Raw genomic sequence first — 23,644 nt, 5'->3', positions numbered from 1 at the left:
CGTATTACATATTACTTATACATAGTTGACTGAGTACATCAAGTTGATTCGTTCCTTAAAATTTTATATACTTATCGAACCGGACATTCTTTTTGACATTTATCATGTCTCGTAAAAAGACAATATTTTATACGTGTAATCATATATAATATAATATGTGAGGTATATCATAAAATTACTGTATAGAAATAACCTTTTAGTATATGCATATCTATTAAATAAATGTAGCTTTTCTGCATAACTTTGTCAACTATGTGATAAGAGATAACATTAACAAAATATATCAATGGCCGGTAACATTGGACCATTGTTCCATCTGATATTCATTCCATTATTATTAAGAATACTACATAAGCTAGCTTATATAGTAAAAAAGTCATATTTGTTTCTTATTAATTACAAGTTGGATCAGAAGTGAGACTTCTAATCCACACCGAATCACCTTCAACTGATACATCATCGTCATTTCTATGCCATGACCACTTGGCGTGACTTGCATTGACCACCTCAAATCGCCCATGCCCAAAACTTGCTTCCCTAAATGCTGATGTTGCTGGTTGTGGTTCCTTGTACCTATCAAAAACGATTTTCCTAAGACTTTAACGAATGAACTCACTAGCTATAAGATAATAAAAAAATGCTTGTTTGATTTAACTCACTCGCTACTGAGACCATGTAGGTTGCCTCCATCACCAATTGTTATATGTACAGGGCCACATTTGTTAGCTTTTTGATTGTAAACTCGTACCTGCCAAAATACTCGAAAAATTAGTTTATTTACTGTTTGATTGGCTTGGTAACAAAAAGGGGTCAATGACTTAGTAGTATCGTAACGTGTAGTGCAGAATTATGAAGAAGTTGCTTACAAAACGCTCATAAGCATGGACATGCCCTGCAAAGACGACATCTACACGAGCTTTGTAAAGTAAACCCTCCATTGATTTCATCATGTCGACCGATTGTGTCTCACCTTGATGAGCAAAGTTAGAATTATACCACGGTGCATGAACAAGCACCACGAGCCATGGTGTTTTGCTCCTATCAACCTTTTTTAAATCAGACACTAACCATTTGTATTGGTCCGAGCCATAGGCAAAATCAGTGTAGGAACCCAACATGATAACATGAAGACCCGAAACCTCAAATGAGTAGTACGCGTTAGAAGTGGACATGCTCTCTTCAAACGGCATACGCCACCTTGCATTGTAGGCTTTAAATGTGGGCTTGGGGATGGCCGTAATATTTTCACTATCGTGGTTTCCTTGTGTCACCATCCACGGCCGTTGGCTTGCTAGTGGCTCCATTAGGCGGCCGAATGAGTCCCATAAGGGTTGCACTGTATCGGCGTATGACAAATCTCCGGGTAATAGAAACACATCATAGTTTGATTGTGAGATGTGTTGTAGTGTAGACTTTGTCCATCCGGTTTGTCCAAGATCACCTGTTAGATTCAAATCTTGTCTTTCAAATATACTACTCTAATAAATTTACGTATATAAACCAAAATTATACATCCATACTATTATACCATACAATTTAGATTGCCTATTACCCCCTCATTGCCGAAATAAATTTCCTATTGTAATCTTTTTTCAGTTTTGTCTTTATATTGAATGTAAGTTTTACCGAATTTATTTAGAAAATAAACATTTGTAAGTAATAAATCAACATAAATGGAGAGTTGTAAGTAATAAATCAAGATAAATTGGAGAGTTAAGTGATATTTGGTTGTTATTTTTTTTTATAAGTAGACAATTATTTTGAAACATGTGTTAAGCGGACAATTTTTTTTTTTTTTTTTGGAGATATGGAGTATTTTGTGTATCTATAAAATTTCCTTTGTAGATATCACCAACTATAGAGCATGAGGAGTGAAGGCGAGATAGTTATGTGTAAAATTTCAGCATTTGCGGCATGAATAGCGCGTCGAGAAGTGGTCGAACCATGTTTATATGTGTTCCGGAAGTTGAACGCTAGCATCTCTCACTTCGCATGCTCTTACGCTCTGCTCTCGAGTTTAATTATAAAAGAAAGGAAGAGAAATAAAGAGAATTGAAAGGAAAGAAAATAAAATCTTTTCAATTTGAAAAAGAGATTGAAAGGAAAATTAACTAAATATTATCTCCTTTTCCCTTTTTTATCTCCAAAATAAATCGAATAAACACCATATTTTTTTTTGTTTCTCTCCGTTTACTTTCCTTTATCTCCAAAATTAAACTCGAAAACAGAGTGTTGGTTACTAGACAAATAAATAACAGTAACGCGGAGTATATGTTTCTAATTTTGTCACCTGAAATAGCAAATTTGATCGGAAATTGGGTTGGAGGAGTCTTGAAAGTGTACTCTCGGTTCGAACCACAAGCAAAAGAGTAATAATACACAGTATTTGCATCTAATGGACCAATTACTACGTCGTGTATTTCACCCGATGTGTAATTTAAATGCTCATAAAATGATATGGTCCCATTGGCTGTATGATCGTATTTTCTTGAAGATGAACCGTAGTATACTATAGGCAGAGTATGGTCATCAGTGATCCATGAAATTCGCATTTGCTCTTTACCAACCAAAGATATATGAATCTGTTGAAATTACAATTTGTTTACAATTTTCAACAAAAAAGACAAATTTACGTACATTCTTTAACGAATTTGAGTAAAATGAGAATTAGGAAAACACACAATGGTCCTAAAAACAACAATCAAAGGTCTCATAAAAAAGAAATCAAAGTTTACTAGCATTCATTTAAGCCTTTTTTAAATAGCTTATATTATACGTTAAGGCCTGAAAGCCTTTTTTTAAATAGCTCATATTATTCGTTAGAACGTAAGGGTTTTTTTATTCCACCTGGTTCTAGGTACTTAAATTCTCGGCACCGACCCTGTTTTCAAGCTTCTAACTTATATTCACACTTTTAAGTATGAAAAACTTATTCAAAAAGTGTTAAAAACTACAAGCTTAGTTGTAGTGTTCATAGATAAAGTTTGACTAACTAGATTAAACATACGTTTAAGTTTATATTTGTAAGCTTATTTGCCATTACTCAAATGCAAATACATATTCTAAAGATCATACTACGCATTAATTGATATTCTAAGGTATTACCGCTTTCTAACCTGTTGTGGAGTGGTAGAATCAGCATCTTCAGCGAGTGATACGACGAGATTTTCGCGTGGTGGTGGTCGGTTATATGATCGAGCAACTTCTGCTGCTCGAGCAAAAACCGCCATCACCATAACCAAATAACAGAAGTTTGGAAACCACATATCTGAACCACAGAGAAAATGAAGGTATGTTGATCTTTAAGGGTAGATATTTTGAATGTTTCATACATTTGTTGGTTCTCTTATAGGTTCACCTTTCACTTTGTTGAATAATCAAATATTCAAATTCAAATGGTTTAGTCAAAACTGTCAGCTTATTTAAGGTGTCAATTCATGACATAATAGGAGATTCGGAGATAAGCACAAAATAATTAAATAGCTTAGATTGGATAAAAATAATTAATCAAGATAGTAAATATCTTAACATGATTATCCCTTTGACCAAAATGGACTAATAGCCCACTTAGTATAAATGGGTTATGATATACTACCTAGTTAAGAACTACGATTATTTTTCTATGTCATAATCAGTTAAGTTACACGTATAGATAATGTAGAGACAATAACATGGGTCAAGCCCAAACGTACACTAACATAAATAAAATAAGCTTAACTAGTAACAATAATAGTCCGCTAACATCCTCTACAATTCGTACCTCACTTGATCATTTGAAATAACTACAAGTTTGATGCTTAGTGGGGAATGCAGTTTTATGGTTATTATCACGGCTAGTCTATTGTTTCGTATTTTCAATTGTGGTTCTTGTTCATGTTGGGGTAGTTGGATTGTGGATATGTGTTGTTTAGTTTGAGCGCAAGTTCTTGTACTACAGGCCGTTCGGATCTGCTCAATATCTACCTCACTTGATCATTTGATATGCTTATATAAATTAAATATATATGTAATTTCTCCCCAAAAAAAACATCCTCCGCAATTGGAGCGGAAGAGAATTGGATGGTCAAATTGGATTGAAACTCATCAAAGTGCTAATGTCAGGTCCTTCATAAAAATGTCAACGTACTGATACTGCGACGAAACAAGTTGAACAAGAACATTACATGTGACCACAAATCTAACAAGAAATAAATGTCACTATGAATGTGTTTTTTTTTGTTGGTGTTGAACTGGATTGAACGAATGATAAACAACACTCACACTAACACAATACATGAGAGTGACGAAGTACAACGAGTAGTGAAGCACCATTAAATGTTGCGTAACCAATTGGTTTCGACAATTGCATTAGTAATACCACGGTACTCACAATCTACACCGGGTGGTGTGTGTTGTCGCTTCGTAGACCATGAGAGAATGTTATCACCAAGAAATAGATTATAATCGGATGTAGACTGGCGAGTGATTGCGGAACCTGCCCAGTCGGCGTCCGAATAAGCAACGAGAAGTACCGAATGATGCAAAACTCCCATATCCAAAGTACCCCGAATATAGTGAAGGATCGTTTTAAGAGTCGAGGGGGGGTATGTCATGGGAGGATAATGCATAAATAAGCATATTTGCTACACTTCGTAAAAGATGTTCAGGCGTGTAAAAGTGAGGTACTGAATAGAACCCGAAAGGATGCGATAAAAGCAGCACTAACTGATAAAGATATGTAGAACGGTTCCTTGAACCGCTCTTAGAACACTTAATTAGATGACTCGAATAGTCTTTTATATAAAAACTAAATTCATCAAATCTTATTGTTAATTTATTTTCACACATAAGTTGGCATTCATAAACAAGGTTTTTGACAATGTTAGATGTGACAAGAACATTATGAAAATATAGGGGCGATGTAAAATTGGCAGAATATTATGCTCTATGTTGGTGACAGGTATGGGTGACCCTTATCAACAACGATAAACGATAGACGCGATTTTTAGAAGTATTACTTGCATTATTACTTACATTATTACATTATTGTTATTATTTTCCAACTTGCAGAGTTGCATCTCCAAAATTTTGTTGAGCTAGAAACCATGAAGAATTATTGTGTCATGATGATGGCCATGAGTTGTAAAAGTTGGCCCAAAAGAATTTGGTTGAAGTCTTGTAGTTAGAAGTGCAAGGCCCAAATCAGTTTCTAAAAATACAGCCCAATAAACGAAGACTGGTCTTAAAAAATTTTGTTTAAAAAGTCGGTCTGGTTAAAAAAACGAACTGATTTGACATGTTCGGTTTATCTAAGATAGACCGGGTTTTTACCGTTATATCCGGTTAAAATCGATGATTTGAAAAACCGATTTTAACCGGGTTTTTTAATATACACTTGATCTTAGCGAGGCCCAAGCCTTCCTTTGGACTGTTGGTATAGCTAGTCGGCCCAGTTGAAGTTCGGGTAAGCTTAGGGCAAGAAAGGCATTCCCTTCTTGAGCCTTTGCGTTTGCTTTTATACACAACTTCTTGTTAGTTTACCTCACTCAGCCAATATCAGATACAAACTTCATTTTAGTCGTAATGTTACATGTGCAAAATATAATAGACAGATGTTAACATTATTTCATTTGTAAACTAACTAGTGTAATCTAGTTACCTGGGCAAAATATAATAGACATATGTTAAACATTATTTCATTTGTAACCTAATAGTAGAGTAATGAGTTTAAAATTTATATAGAACTGATAGAGCAACTTCAAATTATTCAGTAAAGTGATTTAATTAAATCTTGTTCGTAAATTCATTACATATGTCTCGTGGTCTCCTTGGTAATGCTGACAACAATGTAAAATTGGCTTATATTTTGCGTAATTCTAGTTCAAAAGTTAATTTTTATTTTTACTTGCAATTTTAGTCGAATAATTTGGTTATACACTTATATTGAAGTCAAATCCGAATAAAACAAACTGGAACTCACTGAAAAAGTCGATTCCGAACATTTAAAACCGAATAATTTGACTCCGAAAAAACCGATTTAACCGAAACCGGTTCTGTGAAAGACCAAATTTTTTAAAACCGAAAACCGATTAAAGAGTGTGTTTAGACAAAACTAGCTGGAGCGGAAGCTTATAGATGGAGCTGGAGTTGGAACTTAATTTTCAAGCTGAAAACTGGTACATATTATTTTTCATAAGTGTTTGATAATGTAGCATGAACTGAAACTTATTATTGTAAATTAACTAAAAATGATAATAAAACATAATAATTCTGATATTTAGTATGTAAAATAATTATGAAGGTTTTTTAAGTAATTGTATATATCATAAGCTCTATTTTTATCCATAAGCTACTTAAAATGAGCTTATTACTTAACAACTTATGAATTCATAAACTCTACTTTTTATCTCAAACCAAACAAAGCTTTTGACCTAGAATTTATTAAAATCATAAGCTCAAGCTCCTATAAGCTCCGATAAGCTCTAATAAGCTATGTGCCAAACTTACCCAAAACAGGTTTTTTGCACCTTTACTTGTAGTGATGATCTAATTAACATGTTATCGTGGCCAAAAGAGTCCAATGGTTGGGACCTGACATCACTGTAAGAGGTTTCGGGTTCGATTCTTGGGGTGACTATGAAAGGGTTAGAAACGGCCACGGAGAAATTCAGATTCAAGTACGAGGTCAGAATACTTGTTCTCCGGAATAACCCAAACAGGGAAAAACCTTAAAACTTTTTTGTTTCCACGAAAATTGGATAGTTGCGACCCATGATAGCCAGTAGGATGATACGACCCATTAAAATAATGCCTGATTGGTTGATTGGAGAAGTTTAGAAATTATTTTAGAGTTTTTCTCTCATAACATAAAATTCAAGTGTAATTCATACCGAATAATGTTGCATGCAGATTTATATAAAAATGACATAACGCCTTTAGATGTTTCGGTTTAAGTGGATTCTAAAATAAGTGAGTTAGTTATGGAAAAGATATGTCGGTCTAAGAGGAAAATCAGGATTAGAGTTTGCCTATAAATACAAACCCTAGACCTTCATAATCTACACAACACATTACGTAGGTAATCATTTTGTCTGGTTACAGTTACAATTGAATTAGGTAGGATATGTGTCCAAGGTTTAGAAGTCGGTCAATCTAGACGGTAACATACAAACCTTCTTTGGGCCATCGATCAACAAAAATTATCGATGGTGGACTTAAAATTTAATCACCCCATCGATATCATCATATTGATCTGGGTTATTCATGGTAACCGAACCAAAGAGTTAAATCCTAAGATCCATAAACTCCACATTATTCGCAATCAAGGATATATTTTCCCTCAGAAAATATATGCTTGATCAATTGATGCTTTCATTAAGAGACGAACTAATTCTAGCGCATATTTACTATTTTTTTTTTTTTTTTTTTTTGTAATTTCCATATGATGTTTTTAAGAATTAATTATTGGCTCTGTTCTGCTTACATGAATTTTAGTCATCTAAATATGCATTGGATTCGTCAGGACCGTCAAGTTTAGGACCACACGCGAGTTGTGAATCTGAATATGACATGGATTTCCTGGGAGGAGTTTCTCCTAGGTCACACGCAGTACCCTCTATTGTACATACGCAAGTTGATGAACCTTTTCCACTGTACTGATCGTAGTTCTTGGATGGCATATGACATGAGTGTGTACACGATCTCACCGTCGAATCTAAGGAAATTGGAGTTCTCTGCATAAGTGAGCTCGCATCAGCGGCGTAATGCCAACATACATCACTACTATGGTACTTCCCATTCATGGAGAAAGTCCTGGAGTTACTCAACGGAAATCTATGTTTACAATGCAACGCCCTATCACTCGCAACCTCGTCCTAGTTGTGACGACCCGAGAATTTCCGACTAAATTTAAACTAAATCATTACATAATTTCGACACAATAAGCAAAGTCTACTATGTTGAGTCTCAATATAAATTTTGAACTGTTGTCATACATTCATTTGACCTTTGACTACTTCCGACGATTCACGAATCACTATCTGAAAATAAATACATATATATCTAAATATAAATATATGAATATGAAAGAGAAACTTATGTGATTTAATTCATTTGTGTAAATAAAAATAATATATAATATTTTGAGTTAATAAAATACACTTTAATCAAGTGAAATTAAAAATGTAAATTGATAAAATAATTAAGTTACTATTAAAATGAATACATATAAATATGTATATGATTTATACATATACATATATAAATGTTAAAAATTCAAATATGTTATTTTATGGAATAAGTATTACATAAGTAATGAAATGTGAAGTTAATATCTTATTTGAAATTACAAGTTAGGATATAAATGATATATCAATATTATTATTATTACTTCCATTATTATTACTAATGTTAATATTGATATTAATATTTGTATTATTAATATTATTAATTTTAGTATGAGATATATATATATATATATATATATATATATATATATATATATATATATATATATATATATATATATATATATATATATATATATATATATATATATATATATATATATATATAAATTTGATATGTATAAGTTGTTATATTATTATTATTATTATTATTAACATTATTATCATTAATGTTATTATAACTAGTAATATTTTTAATATCATTAATGAGATTATTATTATCATTATTATTAATTAAATTTATTAAAATTATCATTTATCATATTATTACTTATCAATTATTATTATTACTAGTCTTTTATTAATAATATTATTATTATAAGTAATGTTAGTAATAGTAGTAGTAATAATATTAATATAATTATTAATTATAAAGATTTATGAATTATATAAATGTATATATACATATATAGTAACAGATTTAGAAAAACAAAATTATATACATACTTATACAGTTATATATTTATATATGAATACATATACAGATAATTATATAAATATACGGTGTATATTAATATTCATACAGATATATATGTGTAAATACTGTCAGATATGTATATACCTCGTATATAACATAAAAAAATTCGTATTCTGTTTCATATCATTTTCAAGGCTGTGGTTAATTGATTCTCTTGTCTCTACAAATCTGTTACAAAACAAATCCAATTGCAGACCGATCCAAATTCAGTTAGAATCGTACGAAACTTTTAATTTTTTTTATTTCCTTCTTCTGTTTCTGATATTGAAACTGTCATTCACTTTGGCTATATACTAAATGAATTATTCGATAAATTGGATAAACACATACAGTCCATTTATTATCAATATCAATTAAAACCATATTAGCCATTATCATATTGAAATTATCAAAGGAAAACCCAAGAAACCCGTCGGTTTCTCTGTTTCTAACTCAATTACCCAAAAGTCAGAAAATAAATCGAATTACAAAATCTGTTAATGTAGTTCTGTTTAAAAACTTCTACTCAAACTATCTGGAAAGTTGTACGATCCAATTTCTCGAATTGAGGTTGAATTTTGAAATCAAAGTTATATTTAGAAAAGTTAAACGGATTGTTCGTGATAAAATTCGTGTTCGTTATTATGTTTCTGTTTCAATTGAGGTTGGAGAAAGATTCTACACAGGTTTTAAAATATATTTCATTCAGGAACTTTGATCTAAAACAACCTAAAATTCGATTTTTGTGTTTGAGTTCATCGAGTTACTTCACGAACTGTTTTGTTTGCTGTATATATATATATATATATATATATATATATATATATATATATATATATATATATATATATATATATATATATTGTTCTCTATTACTACAACTCGTTCACAATAGATCGTTTTATTTAAATCACAAGTCTTAAAAATAAATGGGAAACTCAATGTTAATTTGGATTGTTGGGTTCTGATCGATTAAAAGGAGAAGAAGATGATGAACACTAGAAAGGGGTTAAATAAAATGGGGTTTGGTTTGTAATCAGAAAAACTAATCGGAGCAGTTGGTTAAGGGCGATGCCTGTGAGCGGGAGGTCCTGAGTTTGAGCCCGGGCGTGGGCGTCTAATTTTTTTAAAGGCTCATTACATTGAGGTAGTTTTCTAATATATCTATTATTATTATTATTATTATTATTATTATTATTATTATTATTATTATTATTATTATTATTATTATTATTATTATTATTATTATTATTATTATTATTATTATTATTATTATTATTATTATTATTGATTTTTGTTATTATTATGATAATTGTTATTATTTCATGAGAATTAGAAATAAAAATATTATTATCATTTATCTAGGTAATAATATTATCATTAAGTATTATTATTATTATAGTTATTATTATTATTATTATTATTACTAGTATTAGTATTATTATTATTATTATTGTTAGTACTATATTTATTGTATTATTATGATTAATAGCATTAATATGATTATGAACCTGTTAACAACATTCATGTTATGAAATTAATAATAAAAGTGATATGATAAAAATTATGGAAATGGTTATAATTATAGGAATACAGGTGCAGTTATGAATACGATTACGAAATTAGGTTATAGAAACTGTAGTCATAAGTTTAAAAATTAAATACGAAGCTTATGATAAATCTAATTATTATTATTAACACTGTTATTATTATCATTATATTATTAAAGTAAATTATCTTTTTACTAAAACTATCATTTATACTAAAATAAACATTCTTACTACTATTATTACTACTATTATCACCATCATTATTATCATCATAAGTAACATTATTAGTATTATGACAAATAGATATTTTTACATAAAAATACATTACAATAATATTAATAATACATATCACTATATTTTTGTTAAAATGATAGTAACTAAGCTATATATAAAATGTAACAATTAATATATAAATATATGTTGTCATCATATATAAATCCTAATATAAATTTTTATTATTAAAATTTTTATATAGATATTCATATATAACAAATTAAGTATTTTTAATACAATATTAACCAAATATATATTAATATAACTATATTAATATTTTTATATACAAAATGAATACATTTAATTAAATAATGAAGTATATATAAGTTATTAATATAAAAATTATATCACTAATAATAATATATATATTTATTCGATTACGATTATATATATATTAATGAATACACAAATGATATAGGTTCGTGAATGCAAGGCCAACCCTGCATTGTTCAGTTATTCAATGACGTCATATGTATTTTTATTACAAAATACAGTATTGTGAGTTTCATTACTCCATTTTTATATATATTTTTAGGACTGAGAATACATGCGCCGATTTTATTAATGTTTTACGAAATAGACACAAGTGAACAAAAACTACATTCTATGGCTGGATTATGAATATTGAATATCACCCCTTTTTAGCTTGGTAACCTAATGATTAGGAAACGGGTATGGCCCCTAATCGAAGCGAATCCTAAAGATAAATCTATGGACCTCGACAAGTCCCATCTGGGGTACGGATGCTTTAGTACTTTGAGATTATTATTATTATACAGACGAGAGGTTCTGTTTGGGGATATTCTATGCATTAAAGTTAAGTCGGTTATCAAGCGTTCACCATATGAATGATTTTTAATTCGCGGGTTACGCGTGTTATTTTGTACTCGGGTTACGTGTACAATTAAATATATGAAATCTTGTGGTCTATTAAAATGATGAAAATGAATGTTTATGATAAACTAATGAACTCACCTACCTTTTGGTTGACACTTGAAAGCATGTTTATTCTCAGGTTTGAAAGAAATCTTCTGCTGTGCATTTGCTCATTTTAGAGATATTACTTGGAGTCATTCATGACATATTTCAAAAGACGTTACATTCGAGTCGTTGAGTTCATCAAGATTAATATTAAGTCATTCATAGTTTGGATATATTATGAAAGGATATGCATATCTGTCAACTTTCGATGTAATGGAATTTTGTCTTTTAAAAACGAATGCAATGTTTGTAAAATGTATCATATATAGGTCAAATACCTCGTAATGTAATCATATGTTATTGTATTCGTCCTTATGGATTAGGATGGGTCGTCTCATGTGGTATCAGAGCGGTGGTCTTAGCGAACCAGGTCTTGCATTAGTGTGTCTAACTGATAGTTGTTTAGATGCATTAGTGAGTCTGGACTTTGACCGTGTCTGCATGTCAAAAGTTTTGCTTATCATTTTGTGTCAAAAATCATCTACTTATCATCCTTAGGAAATTACCTGCTTATCATTCATAGTCTAGACACATCTTACTGCATTGATTGCATGAATAGTATATAGACAAATTCATATCTTAGCGTATCTGTTACTGTAGACTTTATCTGACACGTTTCCTTAATTTCCTCCGTAATATACAGGATCTTCTGTACTATATTAGATATTCTATATAAATAGAATATTATCCGATAACCGAAAATCATTTCATATCGAAAATCCTCTAACTGATCATAAGAGATGGATCCTACACCTAGCTTGGATTCATTAGTTCCGAAAGCAATTTCGAAATGCGTATTGAAGTAGACTCCGAAGTCAATGAACCCGAAGTGTCTCCACCGTTTAGCTATTTTTCTTTTTGGAGGAGATGGGGGTGGGTCCGAGACTTACTCACTCGATGGAGAAATGAAGAAGGCGAGCCCTACCGCGAACCAAACTTACCTCCTAACATCAGAGAAAACGATATACTCACGGGTGAACCTATGCGCAACACTGTATTCACCCTTCTTGCTAAAGTTTTCCACCTCGAAGGTCGCATTACTGCAATCTCAGAAAATATTCAACCTCTACTTCCGAATACCAATCGAAGGGGAATATTAGAAGAAGTTAGGGAACTTCGAATTGATAATCAAGATTTATCGAATCAGATGAGTGGATAGATAGAAATGATAGAGGGTATGATAGAAACCCTGACAAGAATGGTGCGTGATTTACAAGCTATACTTACTACACCAACATCATCACCAACCTCAGCACCAACAACAATTGTAGCACCGACATCAACAGTACCACCATCAGCAGCACAAGCAGCATAACCAGTACCAACAACAACAACAACAACAACATCATCACACGTCTCAACCTCACAATCTATACCTCAAGCATAATCATTGTTCTACGAATCGTTCTACATAAACTATCTTCGTCCTTCATGGCGATTATGTAATCTCTAATATTTTAGAGATTATGTACTCTAGTTCTAGCCGTAAATCTGATGAGTTTAATATCACATTGACTCATTAAATCCATGATTACGTCTGAAGAAAATATATATGTATATATGTTTTCATAAAGATTGTAATTAAAATTTTTATTGTACAAACTGTTAATGGTGAAAATATTTTAACGGGTAGGTAATACCCGAGGAATATTTAGATTTCGCATTAATAAGTTACACTGTACATTCTTCGAATCTGAGTCAACAGTCATTTACTATCCTATTTACAACCACAGCTATACGAATCCGTTCACCACAGAATAACCATTTTCATTCAATTTCATATTTGGATTTTGACCAATCAGAATCCAACAAGTGGCATAATGAAGAAAACATTGGACAAAATAAAATTTGTTAGAAACAAACAAATTAACTATGAGAAATTCTGTTAAGAATCCACGCTAACAAAATCCTAGCTAACTGTTCCTAGCTAACTGTTAATTCCTTATTACATTTAATTATCGCAATTTATATTCTCGCAATTTTATTTATCGTCATTTAATTTCTGTTATTTATTATACGCACTTTAATTATCGGGACACGTATACAAGGTTTTGACATATCATATCGACGCATCTATATATATTATTTGGAATAACCATAGACACTCTATATGCGGTAATGATCGAGTTAGCTATACAGGGTTGAGGTTGATTCTATAATAATATATATACTTTGAGTTGTGATCGAGTCTGAGACATGTATACAATGGGTCACGAATACGTATTAATTAATTCGAATATTATATATTAAACTATATATGAATTGTTGCGTTACTAAATGTGGACTACCAACTGTGGACTACCAACATTAGACAATTAAAATGAATTAAAATATTGATTATAATATGTGAAACTAAACAATTCTTCAAGTTTGACACTTGATTTCATCTTAAACCTCATTTGTATCTTGACAATTACAATCTGCGTCAAACCTTTCATAATTTTTGAAAACACCTCAATCCAGAGGATGAACCAACCGCGCTTTATCTACAGAAAGAAAGATTAATGCGTATAGTTATGCACCTGGAAAACTCTCGGAACCTAAATAGAAGTTTAACACGAATCTAAAATCCCTTGGCGTCGTTATTACCGAAAATAACTTTACAATCCCTCTTCAAATTAGCCAATTTTGTCACAGCTCCAGCAAGTTAACTTTGACTTTTCAATCATACTAGTCTTATTAAAACCTTGTTGTATACGATTACCTTTCATCATCGTTACTGAAGAACCGTTTATATTCCACCACATTAGCAGTAAACTTGCCAGCAGCTTCATTACTCATTGGCTTAAGTCTCTCCGAAGAATCATTATATTGTTCGTCAAAACTTATTCATATACTCATCAACATATTATAACGAGAATTACCACATCAATTACCGTGAATTAGCAATCAGTATTTTGAATCTCGCAGCGTTACTATATCAACAGTTATATGTGTACATATAACATTTACCCCTTAGAATTAAGATCTTCCATTTTGAAATTCTGAAAAGCACCCAGTCTACGAATCAATACTCTGAATATTGAAAAAGCCGAATGAAGCAACAAAAACTGTAAACGACTTTAACAGTCGAAAGTTTGATCATAAAGAATAGTATGTTGGCAAAGTTCAGTAAAGTTGGAACTGGAATACGGATTTAGCAAACCATGAAGGAGGCTGTGGACAAATCACAAAGACTAAACCTACCTTCAAAGAATCCTGATGATTCTATTTCTGATGAAATCTTTAGCGAATACCTTACTCCTTAATCGCTCCAAATCATCGTGAATGAATTTCTTCATCACAATTTGATTCTGAAATTCTAAGATATTATCGTATCTTTCATTATTAATATCCTCAATATTTCTGAAGATACCTTCATAAATATTCTCGTCCAATATTAATTATCTCTCCGCGCTATCTGTGTTATATCATAAAAGGAAACTGTTTTAGTTTCTATATTCTGTAAACCTTCGAATTTAAAATAAGAATGCTTTTGAAGTAGTGTTGGAAATTGATGCATGAGTTAGTATAATATAATGACACTTGATCAACGTGATTATATTACGGTAAGTCATGCTGAGTTTCTAAATGGAACGTGATGATTCACAGATTATAACGTCATCATGTGCCATGTTATACGACTCTTACAATCTATCTAATCTATAACCATATCAAGAACATATTTTCTTGATAGTTCTACCTTTTCCGTGATGTCTGGTAATTTAACAAATCAGATCGTGCTAATACAATTTCTTTCTTAGAACATTAGCCATGTTCATTCAAAACACCATACCTACGAATACTGGACCATTACTTGTTGTAATTAGAGTCGAGAAGAGAATAAAAAGGCAAAGAGCTCTGAAATATAAGGGAGAATATAAAGCCCGATAACAACACATAAATTACAAACCGTGTATATCAATGTTTATTGCAACATAAAGACACGGGAGAATTAAAAACATTATAACCCCAAGGGCGAAGTAGAAGAAAACAGATTCCTCTGGTGGTAGTTGGAAAAAGAGAATGATTGTTGAGACAGTAAGGATAAGGACAAGAATCAGAACTGGATTAAGCATTTTCACAATCTTTTGAAATTGGAAATTTAGTATAGGAGTGGTGAAAATAATGGAATGGAAGAGGTTAATTTATAATGAAATAATCGATAAAGAAATCAAGGCAGATTTCTGCAATTAAATAGGGAGATCCTAATTTCCTTTATCCGTATGAAATCAGATCTTATTCAGATTTCAAATATTTTCTTCAAATCCCTTGAACTCCGAAAATCAACCTTATCTACGTCAAAAGTTATGACAAGAATTTATTTTCTCATTTCACTCTTTTGTGATAGCTTCACTTGTACTTTTCATATAAATGAATTGTTTTATCCATATTACTTGATGGTGATAAAACTTAATTTCCAACTCACATGAGTCATGAAAACATTCTTATTGTTTACCATGATGATTTCACTCAAATTTCGGGACGAAATTTCTTTAACGGGTAGGTACTGTGACGACCCGGGAATTTCTGACTAAATTTAAACTAAATCTTTACGTTATTTTGACACAATAAGCAAAGTCTACTATGTTGGGTCTCAATATAAATTTTGAACTGTTGTCATGCATTCATTTGACCTTCGACTATTCCCGACGACTCACGAACCACTATCTGAAAATAAATACATATATATATTTAAATATAAATATATAAATATGAAAGAGAAACTTATGTGATTTAATTCATTTGTGTAAATAAAAATAATATATAATATTTTGAGTTAATAAAATACACTTTAATCAAGTGAAATTAAAAATGTAAATTGATAAAATAATTAAGTTACTATTAAAATGAATACATATAAATATGTATATGATTTATACATATACATATATAAATGTTAAAAATTCAAATATGTTATTTTATGGAATAATTATTACATAAGTAATGAAATGTGAAGTTAATATATTATTTGAAATTACAAGTTAGGATATAAATGATATATCAATATTATTATTATTATTACTTCCATTATTATTACTAATGTTAATATTGATATTAATATTTGTATAATTAATATTATTAATTTTAGTATGAGATATAAATATATATATATATATATATATATATATATATATATATATATATATATATATATATATATATATATATATATATATATATATATATATATATATATATATATTGATATGTATAAATTGTTATATTATTATTATTATTAACATTATTATCATTAATGTTATTATAACTAGTAATATTGTTAGTATCATTAATGAGATTATTATTATCATTATTATTAATTAAATTTATTAAAATTATCATTTATCATATTATTACTTATCAATTATTATTATTACTAGTCTTTTATTAATAATATTATTATTATAAGTAATGTTAGTAATAGTAGTAATAATAATATTAATATAATTATTAATTATAAAGATTTATGAATTATAAAAATGTATATATACATATATAGTAACAGATTTAGAAAAACAAAATTATATACATACTTATACAGTTATATATTTATATATGAATACATATACATATAATTATATAAATATACGGTGTATATTAATATTCATACAGATATATATGTGTAAATACTATCAGATATGTATATACCTCGTATATAAACATAAAAAATTCGTATTCTGTTTCATATCATTTTCATGGCTGTAGTTAATTGATTCTTTTATCTCTACAAATCTGTTACAAAACAAATCCAATTGCAGACCGATCCAAATTCAGTTAGAATCGTACGCAACTTTTTTTTTATTTCCTTCTTCTGTTTCTGATATTGAAACTTGTCATTCACTTTGGCTATATACTAAATGAATTATTCGATGAATTGGATAAACACATACAGTCCTTTTATTATCAATATCAATTAAAACCATATTAGCCATTATCAGATTGAAATTATCAAAGGAAAACCCAAGAAACCCGTCGGTTTCTCTGTTTCTAACTCAATTACCCAAAAGTCAGAAAACAAATCGAATTACAAAATCTGTTAATGCAGTTCTGTTTAAAAACTTCCACTCAAACTATCTGGAAAGTTGCACGATCCAATTTCTCGAATTGAGGTTGAATTTTGAAGTCAAAGTTATATTTCAAAAAGTCAAACGGATTGTTCTTGATAAAATTCGTGTTCGTTATTATGTTTCTGTTTTAATTGAGGTTGGAGAAAGATTCTACACAGGTTTTAAAATGTATTTCATTCAAGAACTTTGATCTAAAACAACATAAAATTCGATTTTTGTGTTTGAGTTCATCGAGTTACTTCACGAACTGTTTTGTTTGCTGTATATATATATATATATATATATATATATATATATATATATATATATATATATGTATGTATATATATATATATGTATATATATATGTATATATATATATATATATGTATATATATATATGTATGTATATATATATGTATATATATATATATGTATGTATATATATATATATGTATGTATATATATATGTATATATATATATATATATATATATATATATATGTATATATATATATATATGTATGTATATATATATATACATATATATATACATACATATATATATATATATATATATACATTTGTTTTTCTCTATTAATACAACTCGTTCACAATAGATCGTTTTATTTAAATCACAAGTCTTAAAAATAAATGGGAAACTCAATGTTAATTTGGATTGTTGGGCTCTGATCGATTAAAAGGAGAAGAAGATGATGAACACTAGAAAGGGGTTAAATAAAATGGGGTTTGGTTTGTAATCAGAAAAACTAATCGGAGCAGTTGGTTAAGGGCGATGTCTATGAGCGGGAGGCCGTGGGTTCGAGCCCGGGCGTGGGCGTCTAATTTTTTTAAAGGCTCATTACATTGAGGTAGTTTTCTAATATATCTATTATTATTATTATTATTATTATTATTATTATTATTATTATTATTATTATTATTATTATTGTTATTATTATTATTATTATTATTATTATTGTTATTATTATTTTTATTTTTATTATTATTATTTTTATTAATGATTTTTGTTATTATTATGATAATTGTTATTATTTCATGAGAATTAGAAAAAAAATATTATTATCATTTATCTAGGTAATAATATTATCATTAAGTATTATTATTATTATTGTTATTATTATTATTATTATTACTAGTATTAGTATTATTATTATTATTGTTAGTACTATATTTATTGTACTATTATAATTAATAGCATTAATATGATTATGAACCTGCTAACAACATTCATGTTACGAAATTAATAATAAAAGTGATATGATAAAAATTATGGAAATCGTTATAATTATAGGAATACAGGTGCAGTTATGAATACGATTACGAAATTAGGTTATATAAACTGTAGTCATAAGTTTAAAAATTAAATACGAAGCTTATGATAAATCTAATTATTATTATTAACACTGTTATTATTATCATTATATTATTAAAGTAAATTATCTTTTTACTAAAACTATCATTTTTACTAAAATAAACATTCTTACTACTATTATTACTACTATTATCACCATCATTATTATCATCATAAGTATCATTATTAGTATTATGACAAATAGATATTTTTACATAAAAATACATTACAATAATATTAATAATACATATCACTATATTTTTGTTAAAATGATAGTAACTAAGCTATATATAAAATGTAACAATTAATATATAAATATATGTTGTCATCATATATAAATCCTAATATAAATTTTTATTATTAACATTTTTATATAGATATTCATATATAACAAATTAAGTATTTTTAATACAATATTAACAAAATATATATTAATATAACTATATTAATATTTTTATATACAAAATGAATACATTTAATTAAATAATGAAGTATATATAAGTTATTAATATAAAAATTATATCACTAATAATAATATATATATTTATTCGATTACGATTATATATATATATATATATATATATATATATATATATATATATATATATATATATATATATATATATATATATATATATATATATATATATATTAATGAATACACAAATGATATAGGTTCGTGAATTCAAGGCCAACCCTGCATTGTTCAGTTGTTCAATGACGTCATATGTATTTTTACTACAAAATACAGTATTGTGAGTTTCATTACTCCCTTTTTATATATATTTTTGGAACTGAGAATAAATGCGCCAATTTTATTAATGTTTTACGAAATAGACACAAGTGATCAAAAACTACATTCTATGGCTGGATTATGAATATTGAATATCACCCCTTTTTAGCTTGGTAACCTAATGATTAGGAAACGGGTATGGCCCCTAATCGACGCGAATCCTAAAGATAGATCTATGGACCTCGACAAGTCCCATCCGGGGTACGGATGCTTTAGTACTTTGAGATTATTATTATTATTATAATACAGACGAGAGGTTCTGTTTGGGGATATTCTATGCATTAAAGTTAAGTCGGTTATCAAGCGTTCACCATATGAATGATTTTTAATTCACGGGTTACGCGTGTTATTTTGTACTCGGGTTACGTGTACAATTGTGATGACCCGGAAATTTCTGACCAAATTTAAACTTAATCTTTGTATGATTATCATTTCCGACACGATAAGCAAAGTCTGTAAAACTGAATCTCAAAATTTTTGAACAACTTTTATATGTTTAAATACCCTTCGGTTGTTTTCGATGATTCGCGAACAATTATATGTAAATAGATACATATATACTATAACTTGAAAAGGTAACAACGTATTAATTATTTGATACCGTACATTAAACATATTGGTTTAAATATCTATTTGAATATATATGATAAGTTGAAATATTTATTATTAAAATTTATTTATAAATAACTTCCAATGTGTATTTAAAAATTGATTTATGTATATTAAAAAGATATATACATATATATAATTTCAAGTTATTTAGTAAACGATAGTAACATTCGCTTATTGATTTGATTGATATTTAGATAAGTTAACTAAAGCGTTTAAGATGAACCAGTAAAACACTAATTTGCTACAGTATTTTCAAATTGCTACAGTACCCAAAATGCTACAGTGTTTTCGAAAATTACTATTTGCTACAACGAAATTGCTACAGTAAAAATTGGCTTTGCTACAGTGGTATAGTTCAGTAACTTTGCTACAGTGGTATAGTTTATGGATGATTTAAGACTATATTTTGACAAAGGTAAGAGTCACGAAACGAAAAGAACTAGTTTTCTCAGCGTACGAAAGGGCGTTCGAAAAACCGGAACCGGGACATAAGTCGAGTGACGACGTACGACTTTTCGGGACAAAAATTACAAATCAACTATGCACATGAATTTAATATAATATATAATTAATTATATAAATTATATATATTATATTAATATTAAAATATGTCGACAAGCAAGAAAACAAAAGGATTGTGTGCTGGACAGCCGGCCCATGCGATCGCATGGGATATAGCCTTCACAGCCATGTGATCGCATGGCCACCAGGGACAGCCCACAACTATAAATACCCGATCATTTCTGTTTCTGATCTCATTTTTAATTACTCCGTAGATATTTATTTATTATATTATTATTATTATTATTATTATTATTATTAAGATTAATATTATTATTATTAATCTTATTATAATATTATTATTAGTAGTATATATACATAAAATACTACGACGAGGTTATGAGCATGTCACCTTCAAAATAGTTTTATGAGCGGGATAAAGCTAAGGAAATTATGGGTTATTGCCAAGGAGGTTATGGGTAATATTCATGGGTATTATTTGCAAGTCAAACCTAGTGTTATCATCTCCGTTACATCTACGTACTTTTCTACAATATTGAATCTCAATATTGATATGTTGAGATTTACGGTTGTTTGGTAATCCGTGTTTCGATCACATTTTGGTGAACGACTTTATATGCTAAGGTGAGTTTCATAAGATCCCTTTTACTCTCTACATTTTTGGGCTGAGAATACATGCAAATGCTTTATTAATCGATATACAATATTTATATGCGTGAGTTTCATATGCTCCCTTTTTAATTGCTTTTGCAATCTATATTTTTGGGCTGAGAATACATGCACTTTATTTTAAAAACAATGGATACAAGTACATACTAAATTCTACACTGAGTTTGAACCGAAAATCCCTTAGCTTTGGTAACTAGTAACTACCAGTTATAAGAACTGGTGGGCGCGAGTAGTAGTATATGGATCCATAGGGCTTGATCTCCCCGTCCGAGCTAGAGCACTAGCCTTTTAACGGACGTATGCTATTTGAGAAGCGTACACGTTGGTTTGCGTGTATTATTAAGATGATTATACAAAGGGTATAAATTATATATACGTTAAGTTTAGTTACCAGGGTGCTCAATTTCGTAGAATATTTTGATAAACATTTCTGGATGAAACAACTGAAATCTTGTGATCCACCTTTATATACAGATTATGCGCAACATTAAAACTATGAACTCACCAACTTTTGTGTTGACACTTGTTAACATGTTTATTCTCAGGTTTCCTAGAAGTCTTCCGCTGTTTGCTTAGATGTTAGACAAGCTATGTGCATGGAGTCTTACATGACATATTTTTCAAGGAAACGTTGCTGATAACGCCAAAATTATACATGTTTATTGTCGTTATTTTGATCCAATATTGTTCCATTTGTATGTAATTGTTATACGTATGTATTGTAATTCATGTACATTTGTAAAAAGTCCATTGTGAATGAATAAATGAAGACCAACAGCGAAAACAGAGTTAAAACGAAGATCGAATGCGTAAAACAGCCCGAAACCACTGAAACAGGTCCAAATGCGGCGCATCTCTCTTAGATGCGGCGCATATTTACACCAAATAACTCCCGACAGTTTCAGATGCGGAGCATGAAGACTTCTGGGCCAAAATAGCAACAGATGCGGCGCATCCAAGCCAGATGCGGCGCATCTGTCCCAGATGCGGCGCATCTGACCCCCTGCCGACAGTCCTGAGTGCAGAATCGAGCTGGAATCTACTAAACGTAAAGAGATGCGGCGCATCCCAAAGAGATGCTGCGCATCTGGTCACTTTCTGGCCAAAATACCTAACTTTTGAGGCTATTTAATGAAGCAAATGGTTACTTACTTGAGAGACCTTCACTACTACGTTCTCCCCCAGTTTTAAGACGATTTTCAAGGTCCAAGGAAGGATGCAAGTTAATCTCCACTCTTTCAACATCAATATTAAGCTAGGATCATTTATCGCAATTGGTACTATTGTTCTATATCTTTTTAACATGAATTCAACTTGTATTTACTGTTTCATTAGTTCTACTATGATTATGTTAGGCTAAAAGCCTTGTGTGTTTGCTTCAATGTAAGATTTATGGCTTGGGATTGTTCTATACTTTGATGTTATGCTAGTTATACATATGTTTGATTGATTTAATTATCTAGTTCAACCGTAAGAACCATTGTTATGCATGTTTAGATCATTACTTCAATTATATAGATTGCAACCTATTAATGTGAGTTAACTAGGAAAACAATCTATACTTCAATACATCTAGTAATCTAGATGATTAGATACATACACTTAAGTGATTTTGTTATGTGTTTAATTCGGTAATTGAATAAGTTCCAAAGCAACATAGTTATGAAATTACCTCAAGTGATTGTTGTAATTAAGGTTTCATGTGAGTTTAACCGGGTTGAATCTAGTTAGTTAATCAATCTAAATCACCATGTTCTTTCAAGAAATCCATTGTTGTAACTATCTTTATATTCTAGTTCAATTATACGAGTTATGACTTGATTTATGTGAATTTATCAAAGGCTATAATTTGTACTTCAACACCTAGTGATCTACACACCTATATGTGAATATAGGATGTTAATTGGATGATATTTAGGTTTTACAATCATGTAGTTTACTT

At 29.5% G+C, this 23,644-nt stretch overlaps 1 protein-coding gene across 1 annotated transcript; it reads right to left on the bottom strand.

The window, feature by feature from the left end:
• Window positions 1-238: 238 nt before the first annotated feature.
• On the bottom strand, window positions 239-3,303 carry LOC139877772 (probable purple acid phosphatase 20). The gene is made up of 5 exons (XM_071865194.1): window positions 3,117-3,303; window positions 2,291-2,582; window positions 867-1,441; window positions 660-748; window positions 239-573 (listed from the first exon to the last, which is right to left on the bottom strand). The coding sequence occupies exons 1-5, from the start codon at window positions 3,264-3,266 to the stop codon at window positions 393-395; spliced, it is 1,287 nt and encodes a 428-aa protein (XP_071721295.1). The 5' UTR covers window positions 3,267-3,303; the 3' UTR covers window positions 239-392.
• Between the last annotated feature and the right edge of the window lie 20,341 nt (window positions 3,304-23,644).

This window comes from Rutidosis leptorrhynchoides, chromosome 11 (genome assembly GCF_046630445.1).
Source record: "Rutidosis leptorrhynchoides isolate AG116_Rl617_1_P2 chromosome 11, CSIRO_AGI_Rlap_v1, whole genome shotgun sequence".
Lineage (NCBI taxonomy): Eukaryota > Viridiplantae > Streptophyta > Magnoliopsida > Asterales > Asteraceae > Rutidosis > Rutidosis leptorrhynchoides.
The sequence above is the reverse complement of the archived record's forward strand: the minus strand, read 5'-3'. Positions and strand labels throughout refer to the sequence as shown.